The sequence below is a fragment of the Sinohyriopsis cumingii genome, chromosome 18 (assembly GCF_028554795.1).
Source record: "Sinohyriopsis cumingii isolate HCF-2022 chromosome 18, ASM2855479v2, whole genome shotgun sequence".
NCBI lineage: Eukaryota > Metazoa > Mollusca > Bivalvia > Unionida > Unionidae > Sinohyriopsis > Sinohyriopsis cumingii.
The window spans coordinates 49,943,197-49,957,710 of NC_142978.1; the positions used below are offsets into that span (position 1 = coordinate 49,943,197).

The 14,514-nt window shown below is 40.4% G+C and overlaps 1 protein-coding gene across 4 annotated transcripts in view; it reads left to right on the forward strand.

Moving 5' to 3' along the window:
- Window positions 1–14,514, forward strand: part of LOC149776606 (uncharacterized) — a 51,902-nt gene that overhangs the window by 3,369 nt on the left and 34,019 nt on the right. For all 4 annotated transcript variants that reach the window (XM_089941095.1, XM_089941097.1, XM_089941096.1 and 1 more), the window contains exon 2: window positions 13,737–13,852. In XM_089941095.1, coding sequence (XP_089797221.1) covers window positions 13,747–13,852 — 106 coding nt within the window. In that variant the 5' untranslated portion in view covers window positions 13,737–13,746. The remainder of the gene's footprint in view (window positions 1–13,736; window positions 13,853–14,514) is intronic.

The following is a 14,514-nucleotide window of genomic DNA, read 5'->3' on the forward strand; positions in this document are numbered from 1 at the left end:
AATGAATGCTGAGGCATAAAATTTTGAAAGTTCTATAGCTGCATTCAATTATAGTATTTACACACCCTTCCATTTTTACCCCCCCCCATAGCCAATTGTGTGCTGAAAAATGGTGTTAAAACCCAACAACAACAACAACCCCCATTTATTTAAAAGTGAATCGTATAAACAGTTTTTAAAAATGCACAAAATTTGCTTATTTCATTCATCAGTGTATAATTTCTGACCTGAAAGTCACCAGGGAGTCCCTGACACTGTCAACTTAATAGTATTGGTGTGTTCATTGTCAGACTTTAGGATAAAATGATTTTTTAGGTAACTGTTTCACCTGCTAGCTTTTTTTCTTGAATTTTCTAAATATGTCTTGTTGCAAAGCTGATGGAAACAAACAACATCCTATTTTCATAATGACTGATTTGGAGTCATTCCTTAATTAAAAATTGTCCTTTTTTTTACTAGCTGTTTGGATGGTTGATGGTACATGTTGGTAATGAAATATGGTTTTCAACTGGTAATTATTCTAGTTTATTGACTTGTGTATGCTTGATAAATTCAGTTAAAAGATTCGTATCCATTAAATCAGAACTTTAATTTGATATAAATCAAACTAATGCTGATGTCTGCTTATAAGGCACCATTATTATGATAACACCTGTAAGTAATACACAGAAAAATTATAATGCATGTTTCAATTATGGTAGAAAAATAAACAGGTAAGTTTTATATTAAGGACCCTTTTTTAAAAAAAAATGCTGCTAAATACATCTGAACACAACAATAACAGTACTATATACTATTGCAACTATTTACAAATGTGATATAAGTCAAGAACAAAATTATATACGTGTAATTAATTTGGCTTGTTATAATATTGTTGCATCAGCTGTAAATGGAAATATATAAAAATATTGCAAGAAAAGTGATGAGAGATGATGGTCAGAAAGCTAGAAACAATAAATATCTTAAAAATTCCTCCAAAAAAATTGTTTTATGATGAAAAATTCCCAGTTCTAGCCTGGATCGGGCTGACAGACATTTGATGTTGGAATTATCCTTGCATCAGTGTAAGCAATATACTATTACTGTATGTCTTGTGTCTCAGCATTGATATGCTAGGTGTTTCTGTCTCATCAACAACATAACACTTGTGTCTCAACCTTGATATGCTAGGTGTTCCTGTCTCATCAACAACATAACACTTGTCTTAACCTTGATATGATAGGTGTTCCAGTCTCAGCAACAACATAACACTCTTCATAGGTGAAACAGAGTTCTTTGCAACACTTACACTGTGTTATGTCTCAGAATGTTCCATAGTAAATAATTGCCACCACTTTAATTATAAATCAGTTTATAACTCTCACTATGACAACATGTGTATTAAAAAGTCTGGGCAATTAGAATTGTGGGCTGATATTCCTGCTCAAATTCTACCCCACTTGATCCTTTCTATCCCATCCAGATTTCCATATATAGAAAAAAAAAGTTGTTATCAAACTGCCAGCGGACAGCATTGGTCCATGGGTTGGGAGATGTTTGGCTCAGTAATATTGCCAGCATGGACTACATTGATCCATTAGTTGGGAGATGTTTGTCTTAGTAATACTGCCAGCATAGACTGCATTGATCCATTACCATAGTTGGGGGATGTTTGTTTTAGTAATATTGCCAGCATGGACTACATCGATCCATCTGGTAGGGAATGTTTATTTCAATAACACTGTAAATTAAAGCTGTGCATGCCATGATTTGTCTTGTTATATATATATCACAATATTGTGTGGTGATACCATACATGCCATGATATTTATTACATATTAAATCCTAATTGTTGATCTCGTGTTCACTCTAGATGTTCAGTCTGTAGTTTACATCCAGATTGGAAACATTTAGATTTTCTCTGAAATCTGTGTGTTGAAAATAGATACATTAAATCAAACTTATAAATCTCACTTCGTTTTGAATTTTGTTTACATTAAAGCTAAAAATATTAAGAAAACATGAAAGAGATGTTTGTCAAAAGTACAAAAATACATTTGTGTTTATTTTAAGTTGGGACAAAGAACTAATTTGATATGGCTGAGTGCTCTTCAGTTTTGACATTTTTCATCTCGTTGCATACATGTAGATGAGATTTTGGGATCACTGTTCAGACAGTGTTGTTTTTGTCATGCCTTGAAGCTTACATGGGTTTCAAGGGTTGTCATCGCCGGGGGCGGTTGTGGGAGATAAACACCCACTTCTCTTGGAAATCTCCCAGTGGCTTGCATCTGATAGAGCCTCTGACAACCAAATCCAGCTCCAGGCCTTCACGAGTGGCGGAACCTGTTTAAACTGACTGGAGAAGGGATGACAAGCGAGCTTCTGGTGCCTCAAAACCAGATGCTTCGGGCAGATGGGGCTCGTTAACCTTGGGTGGCCACCCATCTAGGAGAAGGTAAACTCTGATTTCAAACAATCGCTGCCTTGCGACTATACCCTCTCAGGGGAAAGGCTAAGGGAGTAAACCCCAACAGAAAATCCGGAGTTGGAGTCACAAAGGCGACTTGGCATTGATTTCAGTGTCATCTCTGCAACTCCTGCGACGCAGCTGGTGCCATGACGTATCGGCTTGTCCTTTCCCTTGGATCCATCAGCTGCGTGGAGAGGGGGGATCAGCTGCATGGGCAACAGTTGATTCTCCATATCACCCTGCCCAGGCTTGCGCCCTGGAGAGGACACTCCAGCTTCGCTCCATAGCGTCGACACAACACGGGAAGCAGCAGTTTACCGGTTATAAGTCACTGCTCGATTGGTGTAGAGCCAGACGCCAGGGGTTGCTTCCGACGGTGGGAGAGACCAACATGTTTCACTGGACAGCTACCGCCCGCCTCAAACTCAGCCCCCAGCCAATAAGATGCCGTCCCGCCACAGTTCGCCTGCCTTGCTGGGTGCGTAAGGCTTAAGGTACGCGAGTACCTGACAAGCGGACTGCAACTACTGCACCAAGAAATAACAAAATAAAAATAAAAAGGAAGACTTCAGTCCTCAGGCTAGGTACCTGGAATGTCCGGACCATGCTGACTGGGCTTTCAGATGATCTCCAGAGGATCAGTGATGTTTGTAAGACTTAAGTCATCAACGACGAACTTGCAAGGCTCCAGGTCGACATCGCCTCACTACAGGAGACACGACTACCAGATTCTGGGTCCCTCAGAGAAAAGAACTACACATTCTTCTGGCAAGGAAAGAGTGCAGATGAAGCCAGAGAGTTTGGTGTTGGATTCGCTGTCAGGAACACTCTGCTGGGAATGATAGAACCCTGCCAACAAGGAAATGAAAGACTGCTATCCCTCCGCCTCCACACCACAAACGGGCCTGTCAACCTGATCAGTGTTTACGCTTCCACACTAAGATCCGCCACAGATACCAAGGATGAGTTTTATGATGAGTTAAACTCGCTCATTGACAAAATTCCCAAGGAAGAGAACTTGATTTTGCTGGGCGACTTCAATGCTAGGGTGGGTGCCGATCATGACTCTTGGCCCTCCTGTCTCGGCAAGTTTGGCGTTGGGAAGATGAATGAGAATGGGCAGCGCCTTCTAGAGATGTGCTCGTACCACGAACTCAGCATCACCAATTCATTCTTTCAGACAAAGCCACAGCACAAAGTGTCTTGGAGGCATCCCAGGTCTAAACACTGGCTCCAGCTGGACTTGATCATTACAAGACGGTCAGCACTGAAGGGTGTGCTTCTTACTCGTACCTTCCACAGTGCTGACTGCGACACTGACCACTCGCTGGTGTGCTGCAAAATGAAGCTTCAGCCAAAGAAGATCCACCGCTCTAGGCAAGAGGGTCAACCACGCATTGATGTGACCAAGACATCATATCCAGACAAGGCTGAGGAATTCACACATGCTCTTTCCAAGACGTTTGACTCAGAACCCCCTAACGGCAGTGCCAAAGAAAGATGGGATTACATCAGAGAGACTGTATACAGCACAGCCACATGGATCTTTGGTAAGAAGCAATCAAAGAACAATGACTGGTTTGAGGCTAACTCTGCCACACTCATGCCAGCCATAGAAGAGCGTCGCAGTGCTCACCTGCAGTACAAGCGATCCCCCTGTCAGAAGACACTACAGGCATACAGGTCTACCAGAAGCAAAGTGCAGAGATTAGCACGGCAGTGTGCCAATGAATACTGGCTTCAGCTCTGTCAGAGTATCCAGTCAGCAGCAGATATTGGAAACATCAGAGGCATGTACGATGGCATAAAGAAAGCAATGGGTCCCACGAAGAAACTGACAGCACCACTGAAGTCTGCCACAGGCGGTACCATCCACAATAAGGGCAAGCAGATGGAGCGTTGGGTGGAATACTACTCCGAACTGTACTGCAAAGAGAACCACGTGAACAATGATGCCCTCAACGCCATTGAAAACCTCCCTCTCATGGCCGAACTGGATGAGAAACCTACTGTAGACGAACTAAAGAAGGCCTTAGAGAAACTATCCCTAGGTAAAGCCCCAGGGAAGGATGGCATCACAGCAGAACTCATCAAGTGTGGATGTAGCGTGCTTCTCACACACCTGCACGACCTCCTCTGCTAGTGCTGGGACGAGGGGGCAGTGCCTCAGGACATGAGAGATGCTAACATCATAACCCTGTACAAGAACAAGGGCGACAGAAGCGACTGCAACAACTACAAGGGCATATCACTTCTCAGCATCATGGGTAAAGTTTTCGCACGCGTCATCCTGAACAGACTGCAGACGCTTGCTGACAGAGTTTACCCAGAGTCGCAGTGCGGGTTCCGCGCAGAGAGGTCCACAATCGACATGATCTTCTCTGTCAGGCAACTGCAGGAGAAATGCAGAGAACAACACAGACCCCTCTTCCTGGCCTTTATAGACCTCACCAAGGCATTCGATCTGGTCAGCAGAGACGGTCTCTTCACAATCCTGGCGAAAATTGGTTGCCCTCCAAAGCTGCTAAGCATGATCCAGTCCATCCACGATGACATGAAAGGCACAGTGCAGTACGATGGCTCAACATCTGACCCCTTTGACATCCGCAGTGGAGTTAAACAAGGCTGTGTCCTTGCCCTCACGCTCTTCAGCATCTTCTTTGCAGTCCTGCTCAAGCACACCTTTGGGATGTCCACAGAAGGGAATTACCTGCACACACGATCAGACGGCAGACTGTTCAACCTGGCACGACTGAAGGCAAAGAACAAAGTGCGTGAAGTAACCATCAGGGACATGCTCTTCGCAGACGATGCTGCTCTAGCCACCCGCACAGAAGCTGAGCTTCAGTGCCTGATGGCCCGCTTTGCTAAAGCATGTGATGAGTTTGGGTTAACCATAAGCCTAAAGAAAACAAACGTGATGGTTCAGGATGCGGACCCCCCAAGCACCATCATCAACAACTATGAACTTGAGGTGGTGAGTCAGTTCATGTATCTCGGCTCTACCATCACCAACAACCTCTCGCTCGATGCTGAGCTCAACAAGCGGATCAGAAAGGCATCAACAACTCTCTCCAGGTTGTCGCAGGGAGTGTGGAACAACAGCATGCTGACCATGAACACTAAGATCACTGTGTACCGTGCATGCGTGCTAAGCACTCTCATGTATGCCAGTGAAATCTAGACTCTGTATGCCTCACAAGAGAAAAGACTGAGCGCCTTTCACATGCGATGCCTCCGACGCATACTTGGGATCACCTGGAGCGATCGAGTAACAAACAGCGAGGTGCTCAAGCATGCCAAGATTCCCAGCATGATCACACTCCTCTGCCAATGCTGTATCAGATGGCTGGGCCATGTACGTCGGATGGTTGGCAGACGGATCCCCAAAGACATTCTTTATTCGGAACTCGCCTCTGTCAAAAGGTCGATCGGACGGCCACATCTCCACTTCAAGGATGTCTGTAAGCATGACATGAAAGCCCTTGATATTGATGTCAACACCTGGGAAGAGCTCGCTGTAGACAGATCAGGCTGGCGACATGCTCTGATCACTGGTCTGAAAGCCGGAGAGGACAAGCAACGCTTGCTAGCTGATGAAAGACGATCGCAGAGGAAGAAGAAGCAGCTTCATCCAACACCTGACACAACCTTCAAGTGCAGCAAGTGCAGCAGGGACTGCCACTCTCGCATTGGACTACTTAGCCACAGTAGACGCTGCACAACCACCAACCGGGACATCTCTCATGGGCGCAGTTCCATCGCTTCTCGAGACTAATGGATGCCAACAACGAAGCTTACATGTAGATGAGATTTTGTGATCACTATTCAGACTGTTGTTTTTGTCTTGCCTTGAAGCATGCATGTAGATGAGATTTTGGGATTGCTATTCAGACAGTGTTGTTTTTGTCATGCCTTGAAGTATACATGTAGATAAGATTTTGGGATCACTGTTCAGTGTTGTTTTTGTCATTGTTGGTGTAAACATTAGCATTATGTCTTGTACATTTAGCTCAGTTGCTGCATTGTATGTACATTCATGAAAATGTATGGATATATTCATATTGGAAGGTGCTACCCACCATAGGCAAAAGAATTTTGATAATTTCCACTGATTATGCTAACTTATTTTTCTTTATTTTTCATACTGTTGTTGAGTTTAATTATAGTGGCGTGCGCACAGTTGTGCATGTGCCACTTTTTTCTGACTGCACCGCAGCCTGCTAGTTGTTCCTGGGGAAGTTAATGGTGCCACCTCCCCCAGGCTTTTATAGGCTCAAGGAACCCTGATAGTTTGGCCTCAATCTGTGGGTCCATAAAGGTCCTGTACAGTTGAATGGTTGGCTGTCATTAGTTCTTCAGCTAGGTACCAAACGGGTATGAGTTTGAATCCTACCATTGGATCAGGTCCTGGTCAGATACCATGGTGTGTTCTTCAGCTAGGTACCAAACAGGTATGAGTTTGAATCCTACCATTGGATCAGGCCCTGGTCAGATACTGTGTGTGTCTCTTTTCAAGGCACTTTATTCCAATTACCTTGGCAGTAAATAAGCTATTGTTAAATATCAGAAAGCGAAATTATTTCATGGAAGGCTGTCACTGATAAATACATCCCCCAATTCTTCCTTAAAAGAATCTATTTTCTTAAGACTAATCTAATCTACAAGAAATGTTCAGGATACCCACATCAAATTTATGGTTTGCGAGAGGGTTGGGGTCAAGGTGCAGTGACAAATTTTAATTTAAAAAAACAGTTGAGCAGGTTGCCAGTATAAAACATGGAAGCCCATTAATATTTTAAGTCAGTCTGACATGGCATTTCAGTAAAAAACATGGAAGCCCATTAATATTTTAAGTCTGTCTGACATGGCATTTCAGTATAAAACATGGTTGCCCATTAATATTTTAAGTCAGTCTGACATGGCATTTCAGTATAAAACATGGCTGCCCATTAATATTTTCACTCAGTCTGACATTGCATTTCAGTATAAAACATGGTTGCCCATTAATATTTTAAGTCAGTCTGACATGGCATTTCAGTATAAAACATCTCTGCCCAGTAATATCTTAATGGCATTTCAGTATAAAATTGCTCTCCAGGGGACGTTGCTTTTGTCAAGTTTTGAGTAAATAATAATAATAATAATATATACAGTAATAAAAACTTTATTTCAAACTTAAGTCCATAGACAAAACCAGTAATTTCATACAAGATATGACATACAAAAAAAAAATATATTATTTGTTCCAGTGATCAGTTATTAATGAATAATGACAGCATGCAAAGTGGAACACTTATTTCAAGATTTTGTTATTACAAGTAGCTATTATATTTTTTAATGAGTACAATTTGTAAGCAAACACAAAGGTTACACTGGTCAACAGTGAAATCATTACTGACTTGAAAAGGCCCTAATCTGTAGTATTTTGGTGTGCCGAACACGAATATAACCGTGAAAAATTTGTATTGGCTCTCGTTTTGAAGATATTCATATACCTCATTTTCTATGTTTCACTGTGTAAATTTCTCCAGTAGGACTGCAGCAACATCCGGAATAATGATGTAACATTGCATAATACCATCATGCTCACATCATCCACAGTTGATTGCATCATTTTCTGATGCAATGCAATACTAATGCCATGCGGCTGCTGAAGTAAGTTGACGTCAGCAGTGTACTATACATGTGTAGGCCTATTATACTAATGCCAGGCAGCTGCTGAAGCTGACGTAAGCAGTGTACTATATAAAGCCCAATCAGATAGGTTCAGCATTTAAAATATTTTAGACGTTGTGCGAGACAGTTCAAGCTACTGTTACATAAAACTTATTATTTTATCCATTTACGTACAATAAAGAACAGTAATGCCTCGAAAGTGTGTTAATACCGCGGACAATTTTTGCTATATTTGTGGGGAAGTGACATTTGCCAACCAGAAGAAAAGTATCAATTCTCAAGTGAAGAAGGCATATCATCTTTACTTCGGATGCAAGGTTGGTGACCAAGACAAGCCTTGGGCTCCGCATATATGCTGTGCTACATGTACAACACAGCTTTCACAGTGGTTGAATTGCAAAAGGTCATCAATGCCGTTTGCAGTCCCAATGGTGTGGAGAGAGCCAAGCAACCACCTAAATGACTGTTACTTCTGCTTGGTTCCTCCTCTTTCCGGCGGAATAACGAAGCGAAAGAAGTCGAGAATAGTCTACCCAAACATTCCGTCTGCATTGAGACCAGTTCCACATGGTGAGGGACTTCCTATTCCAGAACCTCCAGCAGAATATTCTCTTGATTCATCTGACGAAGACAAAGGTGAGTCGACCTGTTCTTCTCCTGGTCCATCAGCATGCAGTGATCCAGATTTTCACTGTGGTGCATCATCAACCCCACACAGAATAACACAGGAAGAACTAAAAGACCTGATTCGTGATTTGGACTTATCAAAGAACAAGGCAGAATTGCTAGGATCAAGACTCCAACAATGGAATCTTCTAGAAGAAGATGTCACAATTACTGCATATCGAAAGCGCCACCAGCAATTGGAGCCTTTCTTCAGAAAGGAAAGTAATCTGATATTCTGTTCCGATATTGAGGGCCTCATGAATGCTTTAAAAATCACTCATGACCCACAAGAATGGAGACTATTTGTGGACTCTTCGAAACTGAGTCTCAAGGCTGTGCTTTTGCACAATGAAAACATTCTTCCATCTATTCCAGTAGCGTATGCTGTCCACATGAAAGAGACATACGATAACTTAAGGCAGCTACTGAATTCCATTGAGTATAACAAGTACAGCTGGCACCTCTGTGGTGATTTGAAGGTAGTTGCCCTTTTAATGGGACTGCAGCAAGGATATACAAAATACATGTGTTTCTTATGCGAGTGGGATAGCCGAGCAAGGGAAATGCACTACATGAGGAAGGAATGGACTCACAGGCAGAATGTAGCCATTGGAGAGAAGAATATCCAACACCCAGCTCTGGTTGAGGCTCAGAAAATCTTGCTACCACCCCTTCACATCAAACTAGGTTTGATGAAGAACTTCGTGAAAGCCATTGACCGGACTTTGCCAGCATTCCGATACCTGCATGAAAAATTCCCTCGACTCAGCGAAGCAAAGATTAAAGAGGGAGTTTTTGTGGGTCCTCAGATTCGAGAGCTTTTCAAAGATGACCGGTTCAACAACTTGCTGGAAGGTGACGCGAAACAAGCATGGAATGCTTTTCGCCAAGTTTCTACAAACTTCCTCGGAAATGTTAGGGCAGAAAACTATAAGGAACTAGTAGAAGACATGTTGATGAAGTATAAGAAACTTGGCTGCAATATGTCTCTAAAGATTCACTTCCTTCATTCCCATTTGGATTTCTTTCCTAGCAACTGTGGTATTGTTAGTGATGAACACGGCGAACGTTTTCATCAAGATATCGCAACAATGGAACAAAGATACCAGGGAAAATGGTCCACTACAATGCTGGCTGACTACTGCTGGACACTCCTCAGAGATGCTCCCGAACAGCTGTACAAGAGACAGGCGAAGAAATCTAAGATGTAGTCAATGACTTGATTTTTTATAGGTAGGCTATTACAGTTGACCTTTTACTATTGGAATGCATTTCGTTATGTAAACATTAATTTCTTGCAGATTACAAAAAAACTAGAGCCAATTTTGCAATTTGACTGTCATATTCGTGTTCAGCACGTAAAAATTGATAACAATTGACTAATTTTATTTCAGTAACATGACTTTTGTAAAAATTTGTTGTCCAGTGTTATTAACATTGTTATTCACCAATAATATTCACCTTTGTTAAATAATTTCCTTTGAATTTTGTCTTAAAAAAAGTAAACTAGGTCATGATATAATGTAATTGTCCACAACTACTGGGGTATTTGAATTTAACATTTGGCTGCCGTTGGGTTTGGGGCTGTCTGAATTCAGCATTAGAGTTGCCCAGATCCAGCATTCAGTGGCTATTTGAATTCAGCATTAAGATATCCCAGATCTAGTATCATATTTGCTTTTGGGCATTGGGCTATTTGAATTCAACATTAGGTTAGTACATAACCTGTACTATGGCTGCCTTTGGGCTACGGGCAATGATTTTGTTAGATTCTCACAATGCTAAAACAAGATCAGTGGTTGATGCATGCTTCTCAGAACTTGAACTTTTTCAGAATATATTGCTGCTGTAACACTGTTTGATCCCTGTCACCTAAACCTTGGTATATTGGTACACAGAATGTTGACTTGATCCCACATTACTTCATTTATGAGATTGAAAATTCAAATTAAACACTTAAGAAAAAGAAACAGACTGTAAGGCATGCACCATTGCCGCAAGCAAAGAATTTCTGACATTTTCCTCATATTTTTATTTAGAATTGTCATATTCTGTTTTTAAACCTTGTAGGGAAAAGATGCAAATGCTATCTAAATTCATTATGTTGCAGTTGTCAGTGTATGCTTTTTTCCAAGAGATTGGTGTTATCATACCTGTGGAAAGTAACCCACCTTGATAATGTGTGGTTCATGATGATATTAACGTTGATATGACTGTAATGATGATCTGTAATTTTACTTGACTTAAATAGAACCATGTTTGGTATTCTCTCAGGCCATTGCAGGGGACCCCTCTAACATTAGTTAGCTCCACTGTTGCACCTACAACTTAGCTCCACTACACCATAATTGATGTTTGTCCCAACACAATAACTGCTGTTTGTCCCAACACAATAACTGATGTTTGTCCCAACACCATAATTGATGTTTGTCCCAACACTGTAATTGCCTCATCATGCCTTTGAAGGTCCTATCATATTAAAAATAATACATATTAAGCATACCTGTTCATTTTTAAAAATACATGTATATAATATGTATCTCAAGATATATTGGTTTGGAGACTTACTTAAACATGGTGCACTTTGTAATATTGGATTTGCAGTTTGATATGCCTTATGATGCAGTAAATTTTAGGATGTGCAAGCATGTGGCAAATGTCTAGGTGACTAATAAGTGCAAGCATGTGACAGATGTCTTGGTGACCAAGAAGTGCAAGCATGTGGCAGATGTCTTGGTGACCAAAAAGTGCAAGCATGTGACAGATGTCTTGGTGACCAAGAAGTGCAAGCATGTGAAGCATGTGGCAGATGTCTTGGTGACCAAGAAGTGCAAGCATGTGACAGATGTCTTGGTGACCAAGAATCGCAAGAATGTGACAGATGTCTTGCTGACCAAAAAGTGCAAGCATGTGGCAGATGTCTTGGTGACCAAGAAGTGCAAGCATGTGACAGATGTCTTGGTGACCAAGAAGTGCAAACACGTGACAGATGTCTTGGTGACCAAGAAGTGCAAGAATGTGACAAATGTCTTGGTGACCAAGAAGTGCAAGTGTGTGGCAGATGTCTTGGTGACCAAGAAGTGCAAGCATGTGGCAGATGTCTTGGTGACCAAGAAGTGCAAGTATGTGACAGATGTCTTGGTGACCAAGAAGTGCAAGCATGTGGCAAGTGTCTTTGTGACCAAGATATGCAAGCATGTGGCAAGTGTCTTCATGACCAAGATGTGCAAGCATGTGGCAAATGTCTTGGTGACCAAGATTTGTGAAAATTTACAGATGCTAGACCAGTATAATATATTTTTCCATGATCGGATCTGCTCCACACATTTAAATATTCTCTTATGTTGTTCAACATTATTTGGATATGTTTACTTTTTATTGTTGCTTAGATATTTGGATCTGTTCATAGGAATAGAAGAGAGAAATGCTAGCTTTAAATTTTAATGGTAATTTCTATTTTGTATATTTTGCCATGTTGCTATCTGTCTGTGAGTCTGTGAGCTTTAATTCTTCATATGATAACTTCAGTTCTACAGCATAGTATGTTATGATGTTGTCTGTCCATCCATCTGTGAACTTTACTTTTCCATGTGATAACTTCAGTTTTCAGCATTGTATGTTATGGTGTTGTCTCTCCATCTGTATGTAAACTTTACTTTTCCATACAGTAAATTCAGTTCAACAGCACATACCTTCATCAGACTTTGTTAATAGCAATAAAGAAACCTATTGATTCTGGGTCTAGAGTAGTCATGGTTATTGTAGGTCTAATAAGAAAATAATGGTTTTTGGCATGGTGTCTTTAGTACACCTTGACTAAATGTTGGGGTCATTGAGACCTATTGATAAGTAATCTCCAGGTCAACCATGCCATACTACAAAGAAGGCTATTAAACACAGAGCAGATGTACAATGTGCCATTCTTGATGCTCTTTTTGTTTCTTTTATGTATCATGAACGTGGCTTTCCCTAATTTTCGGAACAGGTGTACAAGTTTGCTAAGTGAATTTGAAGGCATGCTCCCATGGAAAAATTTAAGATAATAAATGCAAGAATTCTGTGATTTTCAATTGTTCTTGTGACATTTTATTCTTAAACCTACCTTTTCGAGAGGAAACAACCTTTACCAGATGGCAAAATATGCAGTGAAATTCACCATTTATTGGCTGTTGTGAAAAGCCCTGCAATGTGCATGATATTTTAAGAGCTGTATTGATCCATCACCTCAGTTCCAACATGTTGCATCATTATATTAAATCAGTAATAATTGACTTTATGCAGAAAGAAATATCACAATATTGATGTGTATAGATGAATTGTTACAACTCTGTTTTGGGGGGCCCCGAGTGGCAGAGTGGTCTAAAGCACTCTCCGTTATGGATCACTGCCATCTCACCTCTGTCTGTGTGGGTTCGAGTCTCGGATTCGGCTAATGTGGGTATGTGAGAAAGCTTGCCAGTAGCTTCTCATGGGTCGGTGGTTCTTTCTGGGGTTTTCCTGGGTTCTTCCTCCACCATTGATACTGGCCGCCATGTATAGCCTATCGTGTACTGAAAAATGGCATTAAACCCTACAACAACAACAACAACATCTCTGTTTTGAAGACTAATGAAACCGTTTAATTTTCGGAAAGAAAGAGACACAATACAATTGTTTATTTACTTAAGTTGAACATTATTAGCTTTTACAGTTGATAATAAAGTGCTCAGTCTTTTTATGGCCCTTCATTATAACATTGTTTTTTTTGATAACATTGTTTATTATGTAAATCCAGCAGAGTTAAAATAAGGAATGCTGTATTTGGAGTTATTTTATATACATTTGACATAATTTTAACATCTTTGTGTTTGATATTTTATAAACATACGTATATGGGCTGGAAAAACCAGTGGAAATGTTATATGTATGTATATGTTTAGATTAATTGTAATTTTTTCAGAGCTTCCAACATGGAAGACAAGTTGTTGAGCTCTGATCTAGAGGAGCTAAAGAAGGCCTGCATGGCAATCGAGGCAGAAGATCCATCAGATGAACTAAACTTCTGCATTTCACAAGGTAAAATGATTGCCTTTCATTAATGTAAAGAAAAAGGTTTCTTGAATTTTCATGAATCTGTCAGATAGTGCCTAAAAAATTAAAAAATGTAAAATTGAATTAGGTAAAAGCTATATTGTCTAGCACACTGAATTATTTCAGAATAGGAAAGAAATTCTATTTATCTGGAATGAGTTTGTGGTCCATTTAGTGAAATACATGCATTTATCTAGAATGACTGTACAGTCCAATTAGTGAAACGTGGTCATTAATGAATGTAACATTGTTTTCATATTTCAATAATTTTTTTAAAAAATGGATTCAGCATTATTCACATATCGCAATAAATAAAAACAATGGCTGCAACAGTTTTCAATAGATTTAAAAATTCATTGTAAATTATTCCTATATCCCAGTAGAACTTTTAAATGGATGCAGCATTATTCTCATATTTCATTGCACTCAAAATGGTGACATTTTTTATACCAAAAACTTAAATATTTGTCAGCATTTATCTGCAGTGCGAATGGAAAATATGTTTAAGGGTAATTTCACACAATCAGAAGTTTCTTTAAACGGGGTGGGGGGGCTGAAATAACCTCCAAACTTTCCTGGTTTTGATTTGAACCATTCCAAGTAAAAGGAGTTATGTTAGAGATTAAGATAACAAGTCAAATAACAAA